At 36.3% G+C, this 25,624-nt stretch overlaps 1 protein-coding gene across 2 annotated transcripts; it reads left to right on the top strand.

The window, feature by feature from the left end:
• Window positions 1-1,359: 1,359 nt before the first annotated feature.
• Window positions 1,360-24,053, top strand: LOC127136830 (protein TRANSPARENT TESTA 9). Of its 2 annotated transcripts, none has more exons than XM_051063351.1 (21): window positions 1,360-1,830; window positions 3,143-3,194; window positions 3,279-3,355; window positions 3,433-3,566; window positions 3,673-3,769; window positions 3,901-3,958; window positions 4,525-4,633; window positions 4,750-4,873; window positions 4,956-5,142; window positions 5,233-5,558; window positions 8,241-8,329; window positions 8,403-8,473; window positions 9,614-9,724; window positions 10,535-10,600; window positions 21,047-21,184; window positions 21,786-21,891; window positions 21,982-22,053; window positions 22,163-22,221; window positions 22,371-22,527; window positions 23,066-23,232; window positions 23,435-24,053. In XM_051063351.1, the coding sequence occupies exons 1-21, from the start codon at window positions 1,778-1,780 to the stop codon at window positions 23,762-23,764; spliced, it is 2,583 nt and encodes an 860-aa protein (XP_050919308.1). In that variant the 5' UTR covers window positions 1,360-1,777; the 3' UTR covers window positions 23,765-24,053. The 2 variants fall into 2 exon arrangements, with proteins under 2 accessions (XP_050919308.1, XP_050919312.1); XM_051063355.1 differs by having other exon boundaries at window positions 1,810-1,830; window positions 3,279-3,327.
• Window positions 24,054-25,624: the final 1,571 nt, after the last annotated feature.

A 25,624-nucleotide genomic window follows, 5' to 3' on the forward strand; every position in this document is an offset into this window, starting at 1 on the left:
TGATTCATCCCTTATGTCTTCAAATAGGGTCACGTTAATCCTTTTCGTTAGATTTGTTAGTCAAATTCAAAATAAAGGGCCAATTGACATTCAATTGGCACTGATGTGGCATACGCTCATTACCAAGATTACCAAGGTCACCAAAATTCCAAAAAAAATCCCAAAAATCTTGCATTTACAGTGGAATTAAACCCTGGTCAAGTTAGTTTCCTGAAAAGATATTTTACCACTCAGCAACTTCATATTTTTTTAATTTGATTTACAAATTAAATATATCAATTGTCAAAAGATAATGAGTCCTATGTGAAAGCAAATTTCACTCTCACACACAACTAACTAAGAAACAACTTCAGCATAAATGTTACAGTATAATTTCCACATTTGATATGGATATCAAAAATAAAAATTTGTAGGTAGTAGACCTTTGATATTAAATATCATCATCACCACATCTCATATTAAATATCATCATCACATATATCAGAGAACCTTAACATTGAAATTGATAGAATAAAAAACGAGAATGATAATATGCAAATTGAATTCAGGCACTTGAAGGGAGACGACATTACTTCGTTGAATTACAAAGAGGTTATGTCCCTTGAAAATGGCCTTACTGGCGTTAGAGAGAAAAAGATGGAAGTGCATATAATGTTCAAGAGAAATGGACAGATTCTGGAAAAAAACGACATAATTTTGGAGTTTCAAACATTTATGTGGTTGTATCACGAATTGAAATATACGAATATAATATGGCGTTTATATTTCACAAGTTGATAGTAGCCTTGTTGGTTGAGGTATCTACTTGTGGAAGGTGAGGTCTCTAGTTCGATTCGTAGAGGAAGACAAAATATATGAGCATATGCCATGTCAGGTGCCACACATATGAATATATGCCACGTCAAATTTCACGAGTGCAAAAATTGACGTCGTTTATGAGAATTAGACAGAAAGGACTTAAATTATACTATTTGAAGACATTATTTCAAACAAAAAAGCTTCACAAATACTTAACTACCATATTTTTCATTGATTTGTTAAACGAATAAAGTTATTGAAGGGGTTTGTCCGTAGATACACTTCCGGATTAATTTTTGAGAAAATAAAAGTGTGTCTTATTTAGAACTTGTTTTGATGTGAAATAGGTGCGTCCGAAAATGTATTTTTAGAATTAAGAAGGTATTTTCGAATTTCCATAGGATGTTTCTCCTCCCATTAAAGTGGGAGGTGAGAGAAGTAAATAAGTGGAAGTGAAAATGCAAGTAACCCAAAACAACCATTTAAAAAAATATACTGATATAATTTAGTAGAGAGGTGGTGTGGATAGCAAAAGAAAGGGGGTCATAAGTGTCAAATGATGCATTGGGTCGTGGAAGGATGATCCCATAATCCCATTTCGCATCGAAAAGGCATTTTCTTCCTTGTTGCTGTTAATCAACTACTCGTATACTCATCCTATACTCAACAACAACGCGAAGATTCATTCATGTAACACATGTTCCATTGCGTCATACTTCAATTTCCCTTCAAATTCTTTATATTTTCCTATCATCTGACTCATCATCATCAATTTCAACTTCAACCTCTCTCGTTAATTAATTAATCCAAATCCAACTGTTCTCGATTGTTTCAATAACACACACTCTCTCTCTCTCATCGTGATCTTTCGAAAACCCTACTCTCTCTCTGAAGCTGCTCGTGTGTGGATCGAGCAGTTTCAATTTCGATTCATGATGAATTATACTGTCCTCAATTTCGCCTCTTGATTCTCATAACCATGTGGTTTTCCTTCTGGAGATCCAAAGATCGTTTTTCCTTGGATCAACTTAGGTAAATTTCCATTCACAATTATCCCCAATGCCATATAATTCATAAATTGTTCAATAAGTAAATAATTAATCTCCGTTCTGTTAATTTTGTTTTGCATTGTTGTAATTCAAAGTTTTATTTATGTAATAAAAAGTGAAATAGGGAAAAAATGGTAGATATATGTGCTTAACGATGATATAGCTGTTAATATATATGAACTGATTACTGAGGAGCTCGTATGTCTCGTACACCTCTAAGAGTTTTGGTTTGGTAAAATAGGCACTATGGGTCTTATTTGTATTGATCAACCAGCCTTACATATTACATATTGTCTCTAATTCTGAGTGTGTTTGGTTCTGCGGTGACGAGAATTGAATTGATTCTGGTTTAAAGTGAGTTGAATGTAAAGAGATATATGTTTGTATACATTTATGTAACAGTAAATTTCAATGTAAAACTCACGTTTAAATTCAAACTACAAATTATAGGTTCAAGTAGAAACAATTCTGAAGGCAGAGTCAATTCTACTTGAGAGGAACCAAACACCTCAATCATTTCAAAATCAATTCTACCCCTCTAGAATTGTTTTTGTCTCTTTCAAAAGCCAAACCAAACATACATGGTATCTTTCATGAGAAAATTGTGTTTGGCGAGATTGATACTTCATCTGTTGGTTCTAGTAATGAAAATTTTGTTTGGCGAGATTGATATACATTTATGTAACAGTAAATTTCAATGTAAAAATCACGTTTAAATTCAAACTACAAATTATAGGTTCAAGTAGAAACAATTTTGAAGGCAGAGTCAATTCTACTTGAGAGGAACCAAACACCTCAATCATTTCAAAATCAATTCTACCCCTCTAGAATTGTTTTTGTCTCTTTCAAAAGCCAAACCAAACATACATGGTATCTTTCATGAGAAAATTGTGTTTGGCGAGATTGATACTTCATCTGTTGGTTCTAGTAATGAACAATTGGTGGACATTTTCACAATTTGAGGACCAAGGATAACTTGCATTTGTGAAAAGTTTGATGCCTACGATTTGCATGCTTTAGCTTGAGGAAGAGTGTTCAGAGATATATGCTAATTTGATTCTTTATTATTAAGACATACTCTTCCTCGTATATAAAGTTTTATTATGATTGATTATATATAAAGGGGTTCTTCCTGTACGATTTTCATTATATATAAATAATATCAAGATGAGAGCTAATCTCTAAAGCTATTCAAGTACCAAAACTTTATTCTCAAGTTAGTGAGTAATTGGGTAAACTTCATTGATGTTCTCTTTTGTTTATTCACTGTTACCCTGCTGCCTTGTGTTGTTTAGGTACCTAGCTGATCAGTTAACAAAAGTTCATATAGTTAATGAGGTTAATAAGGTAATAAAAACTTTAGCTATGATTAAAACTTTCTGACTTTTTTCTCAAGGTTTCCTCAACTTCTCTATTGTATTATTTGTGAAGGATTTTGTTATTGAGGCTCTGAGATCAATTGCGGAGTTGATAACATATGGTGACCAACACGACCCAAGCTTTTTTGAGTGAGATTCAGTTATGCTTATATTCCTTGGTATAATTGTTTTTATTCTGGCAATTTATATATCCTAGCTTGTGGCAGATTTTTCATGGAAAATCAAGTTGTGGGAGATTTTGTACGTGTTCTAAAACTTAGCAGGACTATTAGTATTCCACTTCAGTTGCTACAAACTGTTAGCATTATGATCCAAAACCTTCAAAGTGAACATGCTATATGTAAGTTTGTCAAATGAAGTTCCCTTTTCCGCAGTTACATTATTTTCTACATTAGATGTAACAATGTTGATGGGCTTGGTTTTCTTCTTTATTGTTACTTTTGCAGACTATATGCTTAGTAATGAACATATGAACTTCCTAATTACATACTCATTTGATTTCCGCAATGAAGAGCTGTTGTCATACTACATATCTTTTTTGAGGTTGGTTTTAATGTATCCTTATCCTACCAGGGTATAGCAGTTGATGGTTACTCTGCACAACCTCTGTTTTTTGCTTCCCTTTGTATAATTTTGCTAACTTGTCCTTTTACATCTTATGGTCATCATTGAAGAGCGATAGGTGGGAAATTAAACAAGAATACTATTTCTTTGCTTGTGAAGACCCGCAACGTAAGTTTTCTGCTTTCTAAGTTTTCTTGCTCTGATAATGATTTAGGTTATTAGCTTAAAAGTAATTTGTAAGATGTTCTTCTGAGCACTTGGACTTGGTTATAGACTTATAGTTGATCTCATGTTTATGGCTTAAAAGAGGTAGAGAAGATTCTTAATTTTGATTATTTTTAGTTGTATTCCTGCGGCTACAGAAGGTGGTTAATATGGGATTTTACTGTACTTTGAGATGATTTTGAAAATTTTATTGCATCAGGAAAAAAAACAGAAGAAATGAAAGAAAAGAAGAGAAAATAACAGTTCTTTTTCTCACCAAAAAATTAACAGTTTAAATTCAACTAAACTCTGATATTTTACGCAGTCTTGAAAAATTGCTAGTCCTGTAAGCCAGGCAGTCCAATCTCGTGAGATTTGTAATTTTATGGATCAATTAATAATCGGGTATCCCAGTCTTTCAAGGATAATTAACTTTAAATAATGTTCTTACTGGGTTGAAGATGTCAGATAAATCTGCCTTTGTTTTTGAGATGCCAAAATGTATTTACCATACTTATCTGTGCATTTAGGATGAAGTAGTTTCATTTCCACTATATGTTGAGGCAATACGCTTTGCCTTTCATGAGGAGAACATGATTCGTGCTGCTGTACGTGCTGTGACCCTTAATGTTTACCATGGTGAGATTTTTGCTGTTTTTTGGAGACTGTTTTATATACTTTTTCAATTTCTTTCTTAACTCAGTCATCTTATGATTACAAATATTTTTTGTAATATTTTTGTCTACAATTTTCAGTTGGAGATCACTCTGTTAATAGATATATAACTAGCGCACCTCACACAGATTACTTCTCAAATCTGGTTTCTTTTTTTAAGAAGCAGTGTCTGGATTTAAACAAACTGATCTCTGATACGCTGAAGTAAGACATACATATTTCTTATTTTGCATATTACATTCAGATTTCCTTGTTCCTTAAAAAGAAATTATGGTTGCTGAGACAGAAATCCAGTCCCAGATTCAAAGGCTACCATTACGGCTGCTGTAGATGAAATTGAGGATAACCTATATTACTTTAGTGATGTGATCTCTGCGGGAATTCCTGATGTTGAAAGGTTAATAACAGACAGCATTTTGACGCATCTGATTTTTCCAGTACTTCTTCCTTCCCTAAGGATAGTGGCTGCTAATGTATGAAACTTACTTTACGGGTTTCTCTGTTTACTTCTGATTTATGCAATTCAGCATGATTTTATTAATGTTTAGGAACATGTTGACCAGGGTATACAAAGCGATGTTGTCACTTCTCTCTACTTACTTTGTTGCATCTTGAGGATAGTCAAGATCAAAGATTTGGCAAATACAATAGTTGCTGCACTTTATTATCCCTTAGAGTCCCTTACAAAATGTTTTGGGGGTCAAGACAATGGAATGATACCTGATCATGGTTTTACTTCTGAAGGCGATGGGATAGCTAATGATAGTCTCGCCAAGGATAATAAGAAAGGCTTGGTAGTCAATGTTCCATGCTCACCTAGTTCTTCAGGTTTTCATCCACAGAGTATCACCATGCTAAATAATGGTAGCAGTTCAAATGTGGCTTTGAGGTATTAGTCAATCTTTTGGCGTGCTGATTTAAATTTCATTTTCTGTTGATACTCTTATGTTAGATTAGGAAAAGTGATCTTCAATTTATTTTTATTTTTTTGGGCACAATGATCTTCATATTTCTGCGCCTTTGGAACTGTGATACATTAGTAAATATATAACTGCGGTTGTCACAGTTGACAGATCGGTGGTGTTTGATTATGATTGCTAGGTAGTCAATAGTGGCCTCGAGCGGTGTTATCGCGGCGGTGAGTGGAAAGTGGAGCGAATTAGGGCTGCAGGCTCTCAGGGGGGTTTTGTGGGGCGCGGGTATGGGACGGTTTGCGTCTGGATCGGATTCTGGATCTTCGTTTTATTTTTATTTTTTTGAGCACAATGATCTTCATATTTCTGCACCTTTGGAACTGTGACACATTAGTCAATATAACTGTGGTTGTCACAGTTGACAGATCGGAGGTGTTTGATTATGATTGCTAGGTAGTCAATAGTGATCTCGAGCGGCGCTATTGCGGCTGCGAGCGGAAAGTGGAGCGAATTTGGGCTACGGCTGCTCAGGGGGGGTTTTGTGGGGCGTGGGTGTGGGACGGTTTGCGTTTTGGATCGGATTCTGGGCCACGTTCCCTTTTTTGCTTAAAAATTGAAATTACTCCCTTAAAATTAAAACCTTTTAAGAGTAATTTGGTATTGCCCTCTAAATTTTAGTGATATTCCTCAAACTGTTTAACCGTAGCAGTTTTTCCTCTACTCTGCTCTGCTGTTCAAGCTTCATCTTCATCAGGTTCGTTTCCTCATCTTCCCTCAGCAGTTCTTCATCTTCCCTCTAGTTCGTTTCTTTTCCTTCATTTCTTTTCCCTCTTTCTTTACCCTTAGTTTTTCCCTCATTTCATTGCCTTCTGTCTTTTCCCTCTGTTTTTTCTCATTTCCTGTCCTTCTTTCTTTTTCCCTATGTTTTTTCTCATTTCCTTTCCTCCTTTCCTTCTAATGTTGGCTGGAGAAACTGTTGGGGTATTAGTTTGAGGTAGAATATAAGCCAAGACTGGAAAATAAAGCTGCTGATGCGTTGTCAAGGTGTCACGAGGATGGAGAACAGCATTGATATCTTACTCGAATTGGCTGGATGGTGCCCAATTAATTCAGGAATCACAGAGCGATGTGATAGAAACTGGTACCAATAGGAAGTATTTGTGAATAACAACTGAATATTATTGATTAATCTTTGGAGAAAGGTTCCCAATCAGAGATGACAACATACATTTACACACATTTCAACCAAGATTGAGAGCTTGGCCTCTCTCCTTCCCAAATCTTCGAGAGTTGAGTCTCTCCCTTTCCAAATTCCACTCTGAATTTCTAAGATAAAACTGCCCCTGCTCAGCGTCTTTCCTATTTATTGTTACACACCACCCAGCATGAATAGGTATAAATAATTAGATAATTAATTACTGTTCACAGCAGTAGCGCCCCATAACTAACAGTCACTGTCCCATTAAGTAACTTCCCCATAGCTAACAGTAATTTTCCCATAACTGGAATAATCAGTTTTTCCTTTTCCTCTTATACACATTTCGAATAAGAGGTCTCCTATAGGGTAAACAGTGGGATATCGAAGTGGAGCAGTTCTCGGCCCGGGGTGGTTTCTGGATCGCTAGCCTTTTCCTCTCTGAAAAATCAAAATTACCCCTTAAGTTTAAAATTGTTTAGGGGTAATTTTGAGTTTTTTCAATCAAATTTGAGTTGAAAGTCCTCTCTCATCTCTCTCTCGGCACTTCGTTCTTCCCTCTTCCGTCATCTCCTCCCTCTGCCCCATCGTTTCATTATTTGATTATGAATATTTTATGGGTTTTAATTAACTATATGTTTATAATTATTATATGTAATTTGTCCAAAAATTATCAACTGGTGGTTAACCCGCTATCCCACTTTTGGGGCCGGCTGCTCTGTGCCGCTATGCGGGATTGACTACTCTGGTTATGCGACGCTTGAAGTTCTGTGGTATTATTCTGTAATTCAAAGGGATTTTCCCTATTTCTTTTTTTTGTGCATATGTTGGTTTCTATAACTTCATAAGGAACTGGAGATTGCTGCAAGTGATGAAGCCGTACCTGAAAAGGTAATTGGACAGAGAGTTACTGTCAGGGAGTGTAGTTCTGTGAAGCAGAGCTTGATTAAGTGGAAAGAGAGCTCAGCAGAAGATGTTACATGGGAAGATGATGAAAATGTGCTGGGGCCTATCCTGATTTAGCCTTGAAGACAAAACTATTCTTATATAAGGTTGTATTGATAGGAATGTGGTGGAAGATATTAGTCAGTCTGTATCAGTTAGAGAGAATGGGCCCAAAATATGGATAGTCTATAGTAGGCACATCGCTACAGGGAAATAAAGGGGACTGAGCTGGCAAAAAACGTGGGAAGCAAATGATTAGTTAGTTATATAGGAGGGGAAGGGGGAGGGAGAGAGAAAGGGATGTAGGAAAGAATTTCTGTTATAGAAAGAGAGTGAGATCATCAAGATATTCTTGATGAGGGGAGCCTTAGGCTTTTGGGGTTATAAAATATACATTCTATCAGATTCTTCTTTTTCTAATCTGTAATTATTATCTTGTCACTGTTAATACAAGTCACAGATTTTATCTGTTCTTTTGATTAACTGTTCTATGACATGATGTCTCTGATTGATGTAGGGAAGTTTTGCTTGAATATGTAACTGACGGGGCTGATTTACAAGTTTTTGGTTCCTTGAGTGTGCTTGCCACTCTGCTGCAAACTAAAGGTTGTACACGTGAATGTCTATTTGCTTCACCGTTGCACTTAGTTATGTTTTCTTAACATATCCTGTTTTGCAGAACTTGACGAGTCAATGCTAGATGGGCTTGGAATTCTTCCACAACGCAAACAGCAAAAAAAACTCTTATTGGTAAGTTGCACCTGCCCCATTCTGACCATTTTAAAATCTGAGCATTTTACTGTTGACTTTTGCCGCCCTTAGTCAATAATACAGTTACTCAGGTAGAGTTACCTTCATTACAACAGAATCCTCGTACAACATACAGGTTTATACGTTGTTCTTGCTAGGATCCTATCCTGCTCTCTATATTTTAAAATTTGCTATTCTTGTTAAGTGTGACATTAGTAATTTGATTTATTTGATAAAAATTTTCTTTAGCGTAACGATAGGTCTGCTATTGTTAGTTAAGTAGTTGGTTAGTTAATTAGTTAATGAGTAGTTAGTAGTTTTATTGAGAGATAATTAGGCCAAATAAGACATGCTGCCTATCAATAGATAGGAGGACTAGAGAGGGCATCGTCTTATCATTTGAGAGGAATAAGGCCTTTAGGAATTGGAAGGTAGGCAGACCCTCGAAGTGCTCCCATTGTTTGTAATCAAAGGGGATTCTTCCCCATTTTCAGTTATAATCTACCAGTTGGTTATATCACATAGTTGCTTTGTGGATACTGTTGAAGATACCCGATTCCTCCCCAAGTACCATTATTAATGTAATCTGTAATCAAAATAAAAAGAAAAAAGATGTTAAGAATTACTGTTAATGGTCTTGATGGAACTGATTATTATCCACATAATTCTTGGATGCAATGTTCTATAAATGATGTTGAGGGTGGTGGTGAAAGGCTCCATTCAAGGCTGTGTGTTGGTGGCAAGAAAGCTGTCTTGTGTATATAACAAAAATGAGGAATATTTGTTGATGGACAGGAATAAAAATATAAATTGCTTGTAGAAATGAATTCGTCTCCATTAAGTTTTTGCTGGGAGCTTACGTTATAAGGAAATAAAGTTTGGATATGTGAGAACTTGGTTTATATAATGTTTTAAGATGGTACTCTGCTCTCTTTGCTTGCTGGAAGAAACAACTATAAAATTAGTGGAGGCTTCAAAAGATTGCTTAGGGAGGTTATTTCTGAATGCTTTATTAATTCTTTCCCCTTCTCTATTGAAAGAATTAGGGATCATTTCAGTAGGAGGAGGGGAAGTAGCTCATAGTTTTATTCTAGTGAAGTGACTTGGTACTTATTTGATTTCCATTGCATGTTTGCGCAGCAAGCTTTGGTTGGTGAGGCTTCAGAGGAAGAACAACTTTTTTCTTCTGAAACTAGTTTGACAAGAGATGGCATTGCATGTGAGCTTGATGTTTATCTTGAAAAGATCAAGGTTTGCAATTTCCTCTGTTTTCCAGTGTTAGTTTGATGTATTTTCCCCCTACCATACAATTTTCACTTTTTCCTTCTTGAAGGTAAGATTAATTCTATCATGTTTATTAGTTGGCTCGGTGATTAGATTTCAATAGTATCTGATTATTATTTTCTCCTCTTGATTTATTTTATACGGAGGTATATAGATTCTGATACATCTAGATATAGTTTAAGACAGGTATACTTAACATTGTGTTTTATTGTGATATACTTCTTTATGAAAGGTATATACAAATTAATATAGGAAAGTTCATGAATAAGAAATCAACTATCCAAGTAAAACAGTAGAATAGAAGATAATCGGCTAAATAGATTATATTTTACCTAAATAGATGATACTTTCCAGCTGTAGACAGTAATTACATTTATTGGGCAATCCATTGTCAAGTACAATACAATGCTCCCAGCTAGGATACTAGTGTATATAAGGGTTTGGTAGTTGTATTTTTACTTCATCATTCAATTTATTCCTTATAAATTTGTTGCATACAATTAACTGGTACAAATACAATACACAAATATGATAGGTTTTCAACAATATTTTCATGTACATCATATTTTGAATGGTTGTTTGATATTTTGAATCTATTTGTGATAATTTCTAATAGACTATATCTGAAATTATAGTAATAATTGATTCACTTATTACTATCGTAATGTATTTCTGGAGCAAACTATTATGTTTAGTTTCATTTTCTTCCTTGTTGATATTTATAAGATGTTTTGCTTGATGATGACTTCCTTAGTTTTTGCTTACCATGTTTTACAGGAGCAATATGGGGTATCTTTTCAGCTTCCAAATGTGATACCAAGCCCTCGTGTACCTAGATTTCAGGTACATGTTTATGTTTATATTTGATAGTCTTGTTGGCATACTTTTTAGAAATAGTCAAATAGTTATACCTATTCTATATGGAAGTATCTGCCTCCTTATTGGTAGAAATATCTTTTCTGATTTTGGTATTGGAAATGTATGTAGCATTAACATATTTGACAATTACCATACAACCTAAACATCATGGTTGTCAAATTCCCTAGTAACCTCTGAATCATACTCCCTCCGTTCCTTTTTAAGTGTCGTTTTTTGATTTTTTACACATATCAAGATAACTAATAATTGTTGTTACTTTTTAAACAATGATTATGTTTTTTCCTACAATACCCTTAACTTTTTAGTAATTTATTTAATCTTTTTCTCTCTCTATAATAAATGATTAGGGATAATTTTGACAATACTACAGTTAACTCTACCTTGAACTTTGAAATGACAGTTAACTCTACCTTGAACTTTGAAATGACACTTAAAAAGAAACAATTTTTTTTCTAAAAAGTGACAATTATAAAGGAACGGAGGGAGTACAAGTTTACAACTCTAGGTATTGAGATCAAGTTAATTGCTGAGAAAATCGTTTGTGTAAAATTGGGTACACTTGCATAGTGGATATTTTCATATGGAATTGTGAGTTTGAGGACAATTGAATGAGTCTACGACATATATTGAATATTTTCCCTGAACATGCTAAGTGTAACACCCTTCTAAATACCCCAAAATATTTAATTAAAATAATAACATATCAATCAGAGTAATTATGCCCCGAAGGGTGTCACACAATCATTTCACAACAATTATCAAATTATCCTGTCATGCTCATTTATTAAATCAAAATAAGACTCTTTTGCATAATTCGCAGCGGGTACAAAACATCGACATTCAAATCATGTACTACATTACATGTAAAGTTGAATCAACAACTAAATTAAAACATAGTCAAACATTCCCTCCCGATGTTACATCTACCAGAGCATGACCCACTAAGGACGACACTAGACTCCATAGCACTAGCTTCTACTCAACTCACTGCTCGTTACCTGAAAAATAGATGTAAGGGTGAGTTTCTCAATCAATATAATAAGCATTATACAACATTATGTAATGTTAAGTAAATACGCATTTGTTCACCCTAACCAGACTACACACTCAGCAACGGCAGTACCAACTCAACATCATACCCAACAATAACATATATCATATGTATAATCTCAAACCATACTCAATCATCAACAACACAACACATAATAACCATATAATACTGGAATACATCCATTCATATTATATGCCATACATTCATTATGCAATGAGACTCAACATATGCGGTACCGACTATTCTTGAACATACAGTTCAAGCTCACCGATCAACTCCAGATACGGCTACTAAGCTCACTAGTCCCACTCATTTGAGATCTAATGACTCACTCACTAATTCCTCACCATGGGAATTAGCTACAGCCCCAACGGCTAGACTATGCACACTAATTATCTAGTATGCAAACATCAACAACAATTCCATAACAATTCACTCACTAATTTCTCACCATGGGAATTAGCTACAGCCCCACAGGCTATGCCATGCATGCTAATCATCTAGCAAATGCAGCATCAACAACAATCCACAATGGACCTATGCTCACACTCTAAGCCATACAACAGTCCATTCACAATTACATGCATAATATATACATTCACAACAACATGCATATCATCATACATCACCAATATTTTATCACATAAGCATATCAGATCATGCCAAACAACAACCACAGTATTAGTACACTCTACTAATACCTATACTACTCAAAGCCACGGGAAATGATCCCTAATATGTAATACATCAGCCGAATTGCAACACTCAGCCTAAACAACCAAAAACAGCACAACAACAGCACAGAAAATTCACAATTCTGCCCATACGCGTATTGCCTATGCCCATACGCGTATTGCCCACGCCTGACCAAATCCATACGCGTATTGGCCATTCCCATACGCGTATGCTACGCGTATCACTTCCCCATACGCGTACCACCAGAGACCATTTCACGTTCAAAATTTCATCTTCCTCATCCATACGCGTATTGCCTAGTGCCATACGCGTACCAGCCATCTCATACGCGTATTGCCTAGTGCCATACGCGTATGACCAGAAACCAGAACTCTCAGATCTGCAATGGCTTTCTCTGCTACGAGATCTACTCAAACCAACCTTCCACAGTCCAATTTCTACACAGAAATCATTCATATTTTCAACACAATTCGTATCTTATTCGATTACACAAAATCTGACACTTTTACATCTAATTCCTACGGATTCTTTCTCAATTATACCCCAATTTCGTTCATCCAAAGAGTTCATAATTCATCATGCATCAATCTAGTCAGAGGTAAAACAATGGTTATCACTACCCAGTACATATTATCACATAATGCCCTTTAACCGATGATAACCCCCTTACCTGAGTTAATCCAGCAATCTCTGATCTCCAAGCTTTTCCTCTTCTCTTGCTCTGCCTTTTTGCCCTTTTTTCCACTTTCAACCGCTTCTCTGTGTTCTCCTTTTCACGTGCAACCCTTTTTACCAAAAATGGGACTTTTTATTATTCCAACTTATTTTTATTCCAAATAAATAATTATCCCAATAATTATTATTCCAAAATAATAATAATAATAATTCATTTATCTAATTAAATTAATAAACATATTATTAACTTAATTTAAATAATTATTATATTATTATCGGGGTGTTACAACTCTCCCCCACTAAAAGAGTTTTCGTCCTCGAAAACATACCTCAAGCGAACAACTCCGGATAAGACTCCTTCATCTGACTCTCAAGTTCCCAAGTCACATTGCCACCTGCTGGTCCTCCCCAAGCTACCTTCACCAAGGCGATCTCTTTACCCCGCAATTGCTTCAACTCTCGATCCTCGATTCTCATAGGTGATGTTTCAACAGTCAGGTTATCTCTCACCTGTACATCATCTACTTGGACTACATGTGACGGATCATGAATGTACCTCCTCAACTGAGACACATGAAAAACCTCATGCAAATTCGCAAGCGACGGCGGTAAAGCGATACGATAGGCTACCTCTCCTATCCTCTCCAAAATCTGATAAGGACCAATAAATCGAGGTGTCAACTTCTTTGACTTCAAAGCTCGACCAACACCAGTTATCGGAGTAACACGAAGAAACACATGATCTCCCTCTTGGAACTCAAGTGACTTTCTCCTCTTATCATGATAACTCTTCTGACGACTCTGAGCAATTCTCATCTTCTCCTGAATCATCTTAATCTTTTCTGTAGTCTGTTGAACAATCTCCGGTCCAACCACAGCACTCTCACCGGACTCATACCAACATAACGGTGTCCGACATCTCCTACCATACAAAGCCTCAAACGGTGCCATACCAATACTCGAATGAAAACTATTGTTGTAGGTAAATTCAATCAAAGGTAAATAACAATCCCAAGCACCTCCCTTTTCCAAAACACAAGCTCTCAAAAGATCCTCTAATGACTGAATCGTCCTCTCAGTCTGACCATCAGTCTGCGGATGATATGCAGAACTCAATCTCAGCTTAGTTCCCAAAGCTCTCTGCAAACCTTCCCAAAATTTCGATGTAAATCTAGGATCTCTGTCCGACACAATACTCGACGGAATACCATGCAAACTTACGATCTTCTCAATATACAACTCGGCTAATCTCTCTAACGGATAATCCATTCTGATCGGAATGAAATGAGCCGACTTCGTCAATCTATCAACAATCACCCAAATAGCTTCAAAATTCTTACTTGTCCTCGGCAACCCAGAAACAAAATCCATACTGATACTATCCCACTTCCACTCTGGAATAGCCAACGGTTGCATTAGCCCAGACGGCTTCTGATGCTCAATCTTTGACTTCTGACAAGTCAAACAAGAATAAACAAAACTCGCAATTTCTCTTTTCATTCCCGGCCACCAAAATAACTTCTTCAAATCATGATACATCTTCGTAGCTCCAGGATGAATACTCAAGCCACTACGATGTCCTTCCTCAAGAATACTCTTCTTAAGTTTAGTAACATCCGGAATACACACCCGATTACCAAATTTCAAAACACCATTCTCGTCAACTCTGAATTCACCACCTTGACCTTGATTCACTAGAGTCAACTTGTCAACCAAAAGCATATCGGATTTCTGACCCTCTCTGATCTCATCCAAAATACCATTCGTTAACTTCAACATCCCCAATTTAACGCTATTGTGAGTACTCTCACACACCAAACTCAAGTCTCTAAACTGCTCAATCAAATCCAATTCCCTAACCATTAACATAGACATATGCAATGATTTCCTACTCAATGCATCAGCCACTAATTTGCTTTACCCGGATGGTAATTCAAACCAAAGTCATAATCCTTCAAGAATTCTAACCATCTCCTCTGTCTCATATTCAGCTCTTTCTGATTAAACAAATACTTTAAACTCTTATGGTCACTGAAAACCTCAAATCTTGATCCATACAAATAATGCCTCCACAACTTCAGAACAAATACCACGGCTGCCAACTCTAAATCGTGCGTCGGATAGTTCTTCTCATGAACTCTCAGTTGTCTCGAAGCATAAGCTATAACCTGCTTATTCTGCATCAACACACCACCTAAACCCAACAATGAAGCATCACAATAAACCTCGAATAGTTCCGACGAACTCGGTAATATCAGGATAGGAGCAGTAGTCAACCTTTTCTTTAACTCTTGGAAACCTTCTTCACATTTCGAGTCCCAAACAAACGCTTGCCCCTTTCTAGTCAACATCGTCAACGGTAACGCCAACTTGGAAAATCCCTCAATGAATTTTCTATAATAACCTGCAAGTCCAAGAAAACTCCTTATCTCAGAAACTGACTTCGGAGCTTCCCACTTAGACACCGCTTCTATCTTAGAAGGATCAACAACAACACCACCTCTTGAAATTACATGACCAAGAAAACTAACTTCTTCCAACCAAAATTCACACTTAGACAGTTTAGCAAATAACTTCTTTTCTCGGAGAACTTCTAAAACCACTCTCAAATGCTCAGCATGCTCTTCTTCAGATTTCGAATACACCAAAATGTCATCAATAAACACTACCACAAACTTGTCTAGGTACGGATGGAAAATCCTATTCATATACTCCATAAATACTCCAGGCGCATTAGTCACACCAAAAGGCATCACAGAATACTCATAATGTCCATACCTTGTTCTGAAAGCAGTCTTCTGAATATCCTCAGTTTTTACACGTATCTGATGATACCCAGACCTCAAATCTATCTTGCTGAACACACTCGCACCAACCAATTGATCCATCAAATCATCAATCCTCGGCAAAGGATACCGATTCTTGATCGTCACTTTATTCAGTTGCCTGTAGTCCACACACAACCTCATAGTACCTTCTTTCTTCTTAACCAATAACACTGGTGCACCCCACGGTGACACACTCGGACGAATAAATTTCTTATCCAACAAATCTTCCAACTGACTCTTCAATTCAGCTAACTCAACAGCAGACATACGATATGGAGCCATCGATATCGGTCTAGTACCAGGTACCAAATCAATCGAGAACTCAACTTCACGCTCTGGCGGCAATTCATTCACCTCTTCCGGAAACACATCAGGAAAATCACACACCACAGCTAGATCACCAATTACCAGTTTATCTTTAGCTTCCATAGTCGCTAACAGCATAAACAACTCTGCCCCATCAGCTACTTCCTCATTCACCTGCCTTGCTGATAGAAACAAACTCTTTCCTTCTTCAATCTCAGGAAAAATCACAGTCTTATCAAAACAATTGATATAGACTCGGTTAAACACCAACCAGTTCATTCCCAAGATAACATCAATCTGCACTAGTGGAAGACACACAAGGTCTATCCCAAAATCTCTACCAAAAATACTCAAAGGACAATTTAAACAAACTGACGTAGTAGTCACTGAACCCTTCGCAGGAGTATCAATCACCATACTACCACGCATCTCAGATATCTCTAACTTAAGTTTCACAGCACAATCCAAAGATATAAAAGAATGAGTAGCACCGGTGTCAATAATAGCTACAAGAGGAAAGCCATTAATATAACACGTACCTCGGATCAAACGATCATCTGCAGAAGTCTCAGAACCCGATAAAGCAAAGACCTTGCCTCCTGACTGATTCTCTTTCTTCGGCTTAGGACACTGTGGACTGATATGACCCAACTCTCCACAGTTGAAACAAGTCACCGTCTTCAACCGACACTCTGCAGCCAAATGACCACCTTTTCCACACTTGAAACACTTCATCTCAGCACTGGTACACTCATGAACACGATGTCCAGCTCGACCACATCTGTAACACTTAACAGGAGCACTAGAGTCTCCCCCACTAGGCCTCTTCATCCCACTCTGCCTCTGGAAACCTTTGCCAGCTGCATACGGTTTCCCACGATCAATCTGATTCTTACCTTTCCTATCAACCCTTTGCTGATAGCTCTCTGCTCTAGCCTTGGAATCCTGTTCGAAAATCCTGCAACAATCAACCAAATCAGAAAACACCCTGATCCGCTGATACCCAATCGCCTGCTTGATCTCGGGACGCAACCCGTTCTCAAACTTCACGCATTTGGAAAATTCCCCAGTAGCCTCACTATAGGGAGTATAATATTTTGACAGTTCTGTGAACTTAGCAGCATACTCAGTAACAGACCGGTTACCCTGCTTCAATTCCAAGAATTCTATTTCTTTCTTCCCTCTGACATCCTCTGGAAAGTACTTCCTCAGAAATCTCTCTCTGAACACTGCCCAAGTAATCTCAGCATTCCCCGCAGTTTCCAACTCAGTGCGGGTAGCAACCCACCAATCATCAGCTTCCTCTGACAGCATATGCGTACCGAACCTGACCTTCTGGTTATCGGCACACTCAGTTACTCGGAAGATTCTCTCGATCTCCTTCAACCACTTCTGAGCGCCATCTGGATCGTATGCTCCCTTAAACATTGGAGGATTGTTCTTCTGGAACTCACTCAGTTGACGAGCAGCTCCCATTCCCACAACATTCGGATTTCCTCCAAGTACTCCAGCTAGCATACCCAGAGCCTCAGCAATTGCAGCATCATCTCTACCTCTTCCAGCCATCTCTATTCTGAAAACCCAAACAAACTGAAACAATGAGTACTGATAGGGTTACACAACACCTATACCGTACAGGGGAAACAGAATAACTACGACTCGACTCGACCGACTATGCTCTGATACCACTAATGTAACACCCTTCTAAATACCCCAAAATATTTAATTAAAATAATAACATATCAATCAGAGTAATTATGCCCCGAAGGGTGTCACACAATCATTTCACAACAATTATCAAATTATCCTGTCATGCTCATTTATTAAATCAAAATAAGACTCTTTTGCATAATTCGCAGCGGGTACAAAACATCGACATTCAAATCATGTACTACATTACATGTAAAGTTGAATCAACAACTAAATTAAAACATAGTCAAACATTCCCTCCCGATGTTACATCTACCAGAGCATGACCCACTAAGGACGACACTAGACTCCATAGCACTAGCTTCTACTCAACTCACTGCTCGTTACCTGAAAAATAGATGTAAGGGTGAGTTTCTCAATCAATATAATAAGCATTATACAACATTATGTAATGTTAAGTAAATACGCATTTGTTCACCCTAACCAGACTACACACTCAGCAACGGCAGTACCAACTCAACATCATACCCAACAATAACATATATCATATGTATAATCTCAAACCATACTCAATCATCAACAACACAACACATAATAACCATATAATACTGGAATACATCCATTCATATTATATGCCATACATTCATTATGCAATGAGACTCAACATATGCGGTACCGACTATTCTTGAACATACAGTTCAAGCTCACCGATCAACTCCAGATACGGCTACTAAGCTCACTAGTCCCACTCATTTGAGATCTAATGACTCACTCACTAATTCCTCACCATGGGAATTAGCTACAGCCCCAACGGCTAGACTATGCACACTAATTATCTAGTATGCAAACATCAACAACAATTCCATAACAATTCACTCACTAATTTCTCACCATGGGAATTAGCTACAGCCCCACAGGCTATGCCATGCATGCTAATCATCTAGCAAATGCAGCATCAACAACAATCCACAATGGACCTATGCTCACACTCTAAGCCATACAACAGTCCATTCACAATTACATGCATAATATATACATTCACAACAACATGCATATCATCATACATCACCAATATTTTATCACATAAGCATATCAGATCATGCCAAACAACAACCACAGTATTAGTACACTCTACTAATACCTATACTACTCAAAGCCACGGGAAATGATCCCTAATATGTAATACATCAGCCGAATTGCAACACTCAGCCTAAACAACCAAAAACAGCACAACAACAGCACAGAAAATTCACAATTCTGCCCATACGCGTATTGCCTATGCCCATACGCGTATTGCCCACGCCTGACCAAATCCATACGCGTATTGGCCATTCCCATACGCGTATGCTACGCGTATCACTTCCCCATACGCGTACCACCAGAGACCATTTCACGTTCAAAATTTCATCTTCCTCATCCATACGCGTATTGCCTAGTGCCATACGCGTACCAGCCATCTCATACGCGTATTGCCTAGTGCCATACGCGTATGACCAGAAACCAGAACTCTCAGATCTGCAATGGCTTTCTCTGCTACGAGATCTACTCAAACCAACCTTCCACAGTCCAATTTCTACACAGAAATCATTCATATTTTCAACACAATTCGTATCTTATTCGATTACACAAAATCTGACACTTTTACATCTAATTCCTACAGATTCTTTCTCAATTATACCCCAATTTCGTTCATCCAAAGAGTTCATAATTCATCATGCATCAATCTAGTCAGAGGTAAAACAATGGTTATCACTACCCAGTACATATTATCACATAATGCCCTTTAACCGATGATAACCCCCCTTACCTGAGTTAATCCAGCAATCTCTGATCTCCAAGCTTTTCCTCTTCTCTTGCTCTGCCTTTTTGCCCTTTTTTCCACTTTCAACCGCTTCTCTGTGTTCTCCTTTTCACGTGCAACCCTTTTTACCAAAAATGGGACTTTTTATTATTCCAACTTATTTTTATTCCAAATAAATAATTATCCCAATAATTATTATTCCAAAATAATAATAATAATAATTCATTTATCTAATTAAATTAATAAACATATTATTAACTTAATTTAAATAATTATTATATTATTATCGGGGTGTTACACTAAGGCCCCGTTTGTTTTAGTTTTAAAAAAAAAATGATTTTTATAGTGTTACATATTTTTGTTAAAAAAAATTTGCTAAGAGTTTTTTAATAAAAGCTTCAATAAAAATTCGGTTTGAATAGTTGTTCTTAAAATGTTATTTTAGGTATTTCATCATCTTAATGAAACTTTTTTGGATATTAAAAATTTAAAAAATCACTTAATTTTGAAGCTATTCAAATAACTTTTCATAAAAATCATTATTGAAATATAACTTTTTGAAAAAATTGGGATTTTGACTATGTTTTGATCTTCAGTAATGTATCTTTATGTTATAAGATGTTAATAGTCTTTCAATTTATAAAAAACGAATTTTAAAAAACTTTTAATATTTTTGAAAAATGTTTTCAAAAAAATCATTTTTGAAAATGCCAAGAGAAAATCTATTTTTTTAAAGCTAAAACAAACAGGTCCTAAATTACATTGTTTCAGCGTGTTTTGAAAAACTCAAATTGCAATAGCTGCATGAAAAAGGTCCTTAGTGCACAAACACCATCTTAGGCCAGTTTCTGCTATAAACTCAATGCGTGCCACTGAAAATGCATTTGGTCATATATATTTTCGTGTTCCTCCATTCACAGCCGCATTATTGTGTCTTTAACTAGTGTTTTCTTTTTGAGCATGTCACCAATATTTGGTACCGAGGTGGCCAGTAGCATTGCTGGTCAAAGGAACTAATAGATCGTATGTATTATAAAATATGTAGTTTACCTATCAAAGGATCTGCTAGACTGAAAATGCTACTCGGATCATAATATGTGGTTGATTTTATAAATAAAAATGTAAGTACCTGCCTAACGTTAACAAATAAATGACGTTTGGAAGTTCACATGTGAAGATTTGAACAAAAATAAGTACCTGCCTGATGTCGCTAGTTTGACCATTTAGTTTATGTGATGATTTTCTAGATTCTATAGGATAAAATTACAATGCTCTAGTAAAGGGTCTTTATCATTTTTCCACTGTGACATGGCATTTTTCAATGGAATGTCAATGCAATCTTATTTTATTATTTGATGTTTGAGTTTAGTAATTTGATAATTTATATGGGATGTATTTTTCAGGTGCTAGATGCATTAGTGAGCCTCTTTTGCCGTTCTAATATATCTGCAGAGACACTATGGGATGGCGGCTGGCTTTTACGCCAGTTGTTTCCTTACAGTGAGTCAGAATTCAACAACAACCACCTCAAATTGCTGAAAGTAAGAACATATGAGATTTTAGTAGTGACACCGACACAAATATTAATCCATGCCCCTATAACGGCATATTGTTTACATGGTGGAAGTCGAGTTATTTACTTAAGTATTGAAGCAATTTTCAGGCAGGTGTGACTAGTGGTTCATGTGTCAATTTGTTTAATGTTCTGTAGTTCTTCCAGATATATAGCTTGCAAATACTCGTGTTTTATGATATTAATTGATAGGGACTTGAGTGTTGTGTGGTGCCTAAGTCCAACATCAAGTAGTTGAATGACCTTGTTCTCCTCCCCCCCTGGACAGCCATCTATAAGGGGGTTATCCGTAAATTTTAGAAGGTTGATGTATATTATCTGGGAAAAATGTTCCCTTTATTTGCATACATAGTAGGTGTTTATGGCTTATAAGATGACCGCTTGCAATGAAGCATTTGGGCCAATGACAGACATGAAATAATTAATAGTTTTCTAATACATTAAATATATGGTTATAGACATGAAATTACCATATTCCCTTTTGATTATAGTGAATAATCAAATGAGTCTAATATCTGTGCTACGGGAATATCTTAATTTCAGTTGCCTTTATTTTCCTTCCATTGCAGATTTCATACGAGAATTCTGCCTGTGCTCTTGAAAAGGAAGTTAAAGGTTTCTGGCCTGACCTTCTTATTACCGTTCTTTGTGATGAGTGGAGAAAGTGCAAAAGAGGTGATTTTAATATTTTTTGTTATTTCTGATGGATTTCTATGTTTGTGTGGCTTACTTTTGTGCTTGAATTATATAACTTCCTAACTCCAGCAATGGATTCCTCATCCCCTCCCAAAGAACCGAAGTGTATGCTTTTTCCGCCTAGGATGTTCTTTTCAGAAGGTAATCATGTAATGTTGTAGCTTTTCCAATGCTTATTTATTTTCCTTGGCTTGTTGTTATGTTGAGAATAATAAGAAGGTTTTTAATACTGTTTCTGTTGTTCCTACAGAAGATATACCTGAGGGATCATCATTTACTGCTGGAGAAAGAATGCACGAGTTGGTGAAGGTCTGCCTACACTTATTTATTGTCTTGTTGTATTCTTATAAAACTCCACTGGGCATAACATGTCATACAGTTGGATTTTCCTCCATTCTTATTATATTGCGTACCTTTATAATGAAGAACTTTACATTGGTTCCCCCTCTCTCTTGCAGGTATTTGTACTTCTGCACCAACTTCAGATATTCACTCACGGTAGAACTTTGCCTGAGCAACCTCTTATTTATCGTCCTTATGATCATCGTATGGATTCTCGAGCCCAGAGTTCTGGGCTTGTGTCAGTCCCAAAGCCAGGCACCGAAATGAACCTTGGTAGGTGTTCTGAACTGCAATTTTGTGTATTCTCTCATGACTGATTCTGTTTATATTTAGTTTGTTTACCTAAATACTTATTTATTACTCTATGTATGCTATCAATGAGATACCTAGTACTAATAAGCTCCTAACTTATGATATTCCGATTTTTTTATACATATTCCATTCAATCTTATTCATAAGAAATAAAAGATTACATCACTAAGGAAGCACCTTCAAAACAGTTGATGCTAATTTTTTTAGTTAAAAAATACCCTAAACACTTATTAAATGAAACCCACTTGCGAAGGGAAAATGAATCTATGTAAAATAAAACTAACAATAAAATATGGACTTTGGAAAGTCGTTTCTATATTCGTATATAGAGATAGAAGCAAGGTTGGGGCTGGACCTGGCGGAATTAGCCCTCTGCGTTCTTCACAAGATCGGTCTTCTCATGATAGGCCAAAGCGTGATATAACAGGAAATTTAATAACTAATACACTTAAAAAGTGTGTTTGACCAAAAAACCTAATTGTTTGTTTTCCACGTGCAGTTAATGCCGTGCCTTGTAGAATTGCTTTCGAGAGGGGCAAAGAGCGCCATTTTTGTTTTCTAGCAATCTCTGTAGGAACATCTGGTTGGCTTGTGCTTGCAGAAGAATTGCCTCTGAAGAAGCCCTATGGAATTGTTCGGGTTGCTGCACCTTTGTCTGGGTGCAATGTATGTATAGTTGTCTGCTACCCTTGCATCTTAATCTTGAAACATGCAGTTTTATTAGCTGAAAATTGTACAAATTTATGTTGGTTTCCATTCCGAAAGAATCCGTGAATGTAATTTAAGTAAAATTGAATGTTACAATTCTTTTTACTTTGATCAGTCAGTGTATAGTAATGTTACAATAATTTTTGTCCTCATTCTTTAGCCCAGGATTGATGATAAGCATTCAAAATGGTTACACCTGCGGATCCGGCCTTCTGCTTTACCTTTTCTGGATCCTGTCAAGTACAGTCCACAAGGGAAGTTAAAGACAAAAGCTTTTGTTGATGGAAGATGGATATTGGCGTTCAGGGACGAGGAGTCTTGCAAAACTGCTTTTCTCATGATTCTTGAAGAGATTAATTATCTATGCGACGAGGTTCATAGAAGAATAAAACCTTTGCTGAAGCTTGAAACCGTGCTAGACATATCAAGTTCGTCTGCTCCTGTTTCAGAGGATTCCTCTTCACATACAACACCTCCCCATTCATTGTAAGTTTTTGACTTAATTTATAATAATAGGATGTTTACTCCAGGGGTGCGAAATTATTAAGTCTGTCACCCTTTTGTATATGCTCCCAAAATACATACCAGATTTGTAGATTAGAAATTGTGGCTTAGTGTCATTCTTTTTGTATACTAGTCTTTCTTTTCTTGATTTGTAAATTTACCCTTTTGTCCCATTCTTTAGGAGCTCTAACTTAGGCCCCATATTTTTTCTTTTATATTATACATTTGTAATCTCTGTATCAAATGTAAATTTGAGGGAACTCCTTGTTCAGACAGTTTTTGTTGTTTCTACTTGTTTTATTTCCAATTAATAGAATAATGAAAAAAAAATTCTTTTCCTTATTGTCCCGTGTGATCGTCTTTATGTGTTCCCCAGTGCTAATGACTGGTACTATAACCTCCCCATAGTTGTTATTTGTTGAGTGATGTACACAATGACACTCATTTTCATTGTTTTCATAATTCGATTACAGTTAGTTCTACTCTGTTTTCTATTTCTGGTATATCATTTCAATAAGTGTATGAAACAAATTAAAAATAAAACTATCTGTGCACATTATGTCATGCCCACCTTACATTTTTTTTCCATGAACAAGGAATTACTCTTTAATATTGAGTTTGGAATGAAAATGGAGCTCAACAAATTTAGTAGATAATAATATGAACGGTTGGGCAAATAAAGATTTAACTTAAATTGTTTCTATTGTGGTGAGGTTATTTCTATTGCAATGAAAAACTGATGTTTTAATAAAATTTAAATAATATTATGAAGGGATAAAATTATGGATACTATAGTTTAAATGAATAGTATAACGGAAAGATAAAGTACGATTTTGAATCTCTTGCAAAGGGGTTTTCACGAACACTTAACTTGCCACCCTAATTGTATTTGACGAATTGATTATATTAGTCTCAAATTTTTTTTTCACTCATTTTAAAATCTATCAAATATTGTGTAAATTTCAAAAATCTTGAGCGATATCGAAAATTTCAAATTCTTCTCCGAAAATTATGGAATTAGTAAGTAGTTTTTTAGAATTTCAATTTTTTTGTGAAAATCATTTGAAATTTTTATCGGGAATTTTAGAAATTTTGGTATTTTTAAATATTTTTTTTTTCAAAAAATTCAGAATTTTCGGTACTGTCATATTTTTTTACGGATATTTCAAAAAAATTGAATTTTCTTTAAAATTTCAAAATTTCCAATGAAATGTGGAAAATTTCAGAATTTTCAAAATTTAATTGATGTTTTTGTTTTTTCCGTTTTTATAGTGAAATACAAGGGAAATGACGACATCATTGCAAACAGAGCCACAAATAGAGTTGCAGACCAATCTAAGGTTGTTGAGACTGAGTCCTCCCAACTACGGGTTGAACAAGTAGTTCCAATCGGTTCACATCGGAAACAGTTGACTGAGCAGGAAAAATTCCGCGCACCCTGGAACACCCGACGCCGAGCAGTGAGATCAGACGAGCAACCTATAGATGATGCTAAGGTTGTTCATGCTTAGGAGGTGCAGGTTTAGGATGCGAAACAAGTTGCTGTTGAGGTTTGCAGATGGGGTGGTCCATCCAAATGCCCGTTGCAGTTGAGGTGGTCTAACCAGATGCCCATGTTGCTGATGAGGTGGCTGCTACAAATTCGGTCTCTTATGCTACTGCTGACACAAAGGTTACGACTTCGTCGACGGAGTCGTCTGTGCACATTGATGGAGAGTTCCCGAGAAGAATAATTGAATGGTCGGTGCTTACCGATTATGCTGACCATGTGACATACCGACTATGACAGAAAGAAGTATATATATTTTATGTTTAACTTTGATTAATTTATTATTGTTCCATGATG

The sequence above is a fragment of the Lathyrus oleraceus genome, chromosome 1 (genome assembly GCF_024323335.1).
Source record: "Lathyrus oleraceus cultivar Zhongwan6 chromosome 1, CAAS_Psat_ZW6_1.0, whole genome shotgun sequence".
NCBI lineage: Eukaryota > Viridiplantae > Streptophyta > Magnoliopsida > Fabales > Fabaceae > Lathyrus > Lathyrus oleraceus.

What these genes read in the sequence shown, in the direction of transcription:
- LOC127136830 (XM_051063351.1), top strand. Translation starts at nt 1,778, where the DNA reads ATGTGGTTTTCCTTCTGGAGATCCAAAGATCGTTTTTCCTTGGATCAA. An exon ending in CACGACCCAAGCTTTTTTGA is followed by an intron (nt 3,356 to 3,432) that starts GTGAGATTCAGT and finishes AGCTTGTGGCAG; the next exon opens with ATTTTTCATGGAAAATCAAG. An exon ending in TAAGGATAGTGGCTGCTAAT is followed by an intron (nt 5,143 to 5,232) that starts GTATGAAACTTA and finishes CATGTTGACCAG; the next exon opens with GGTATACAAAGCGATGTTGT.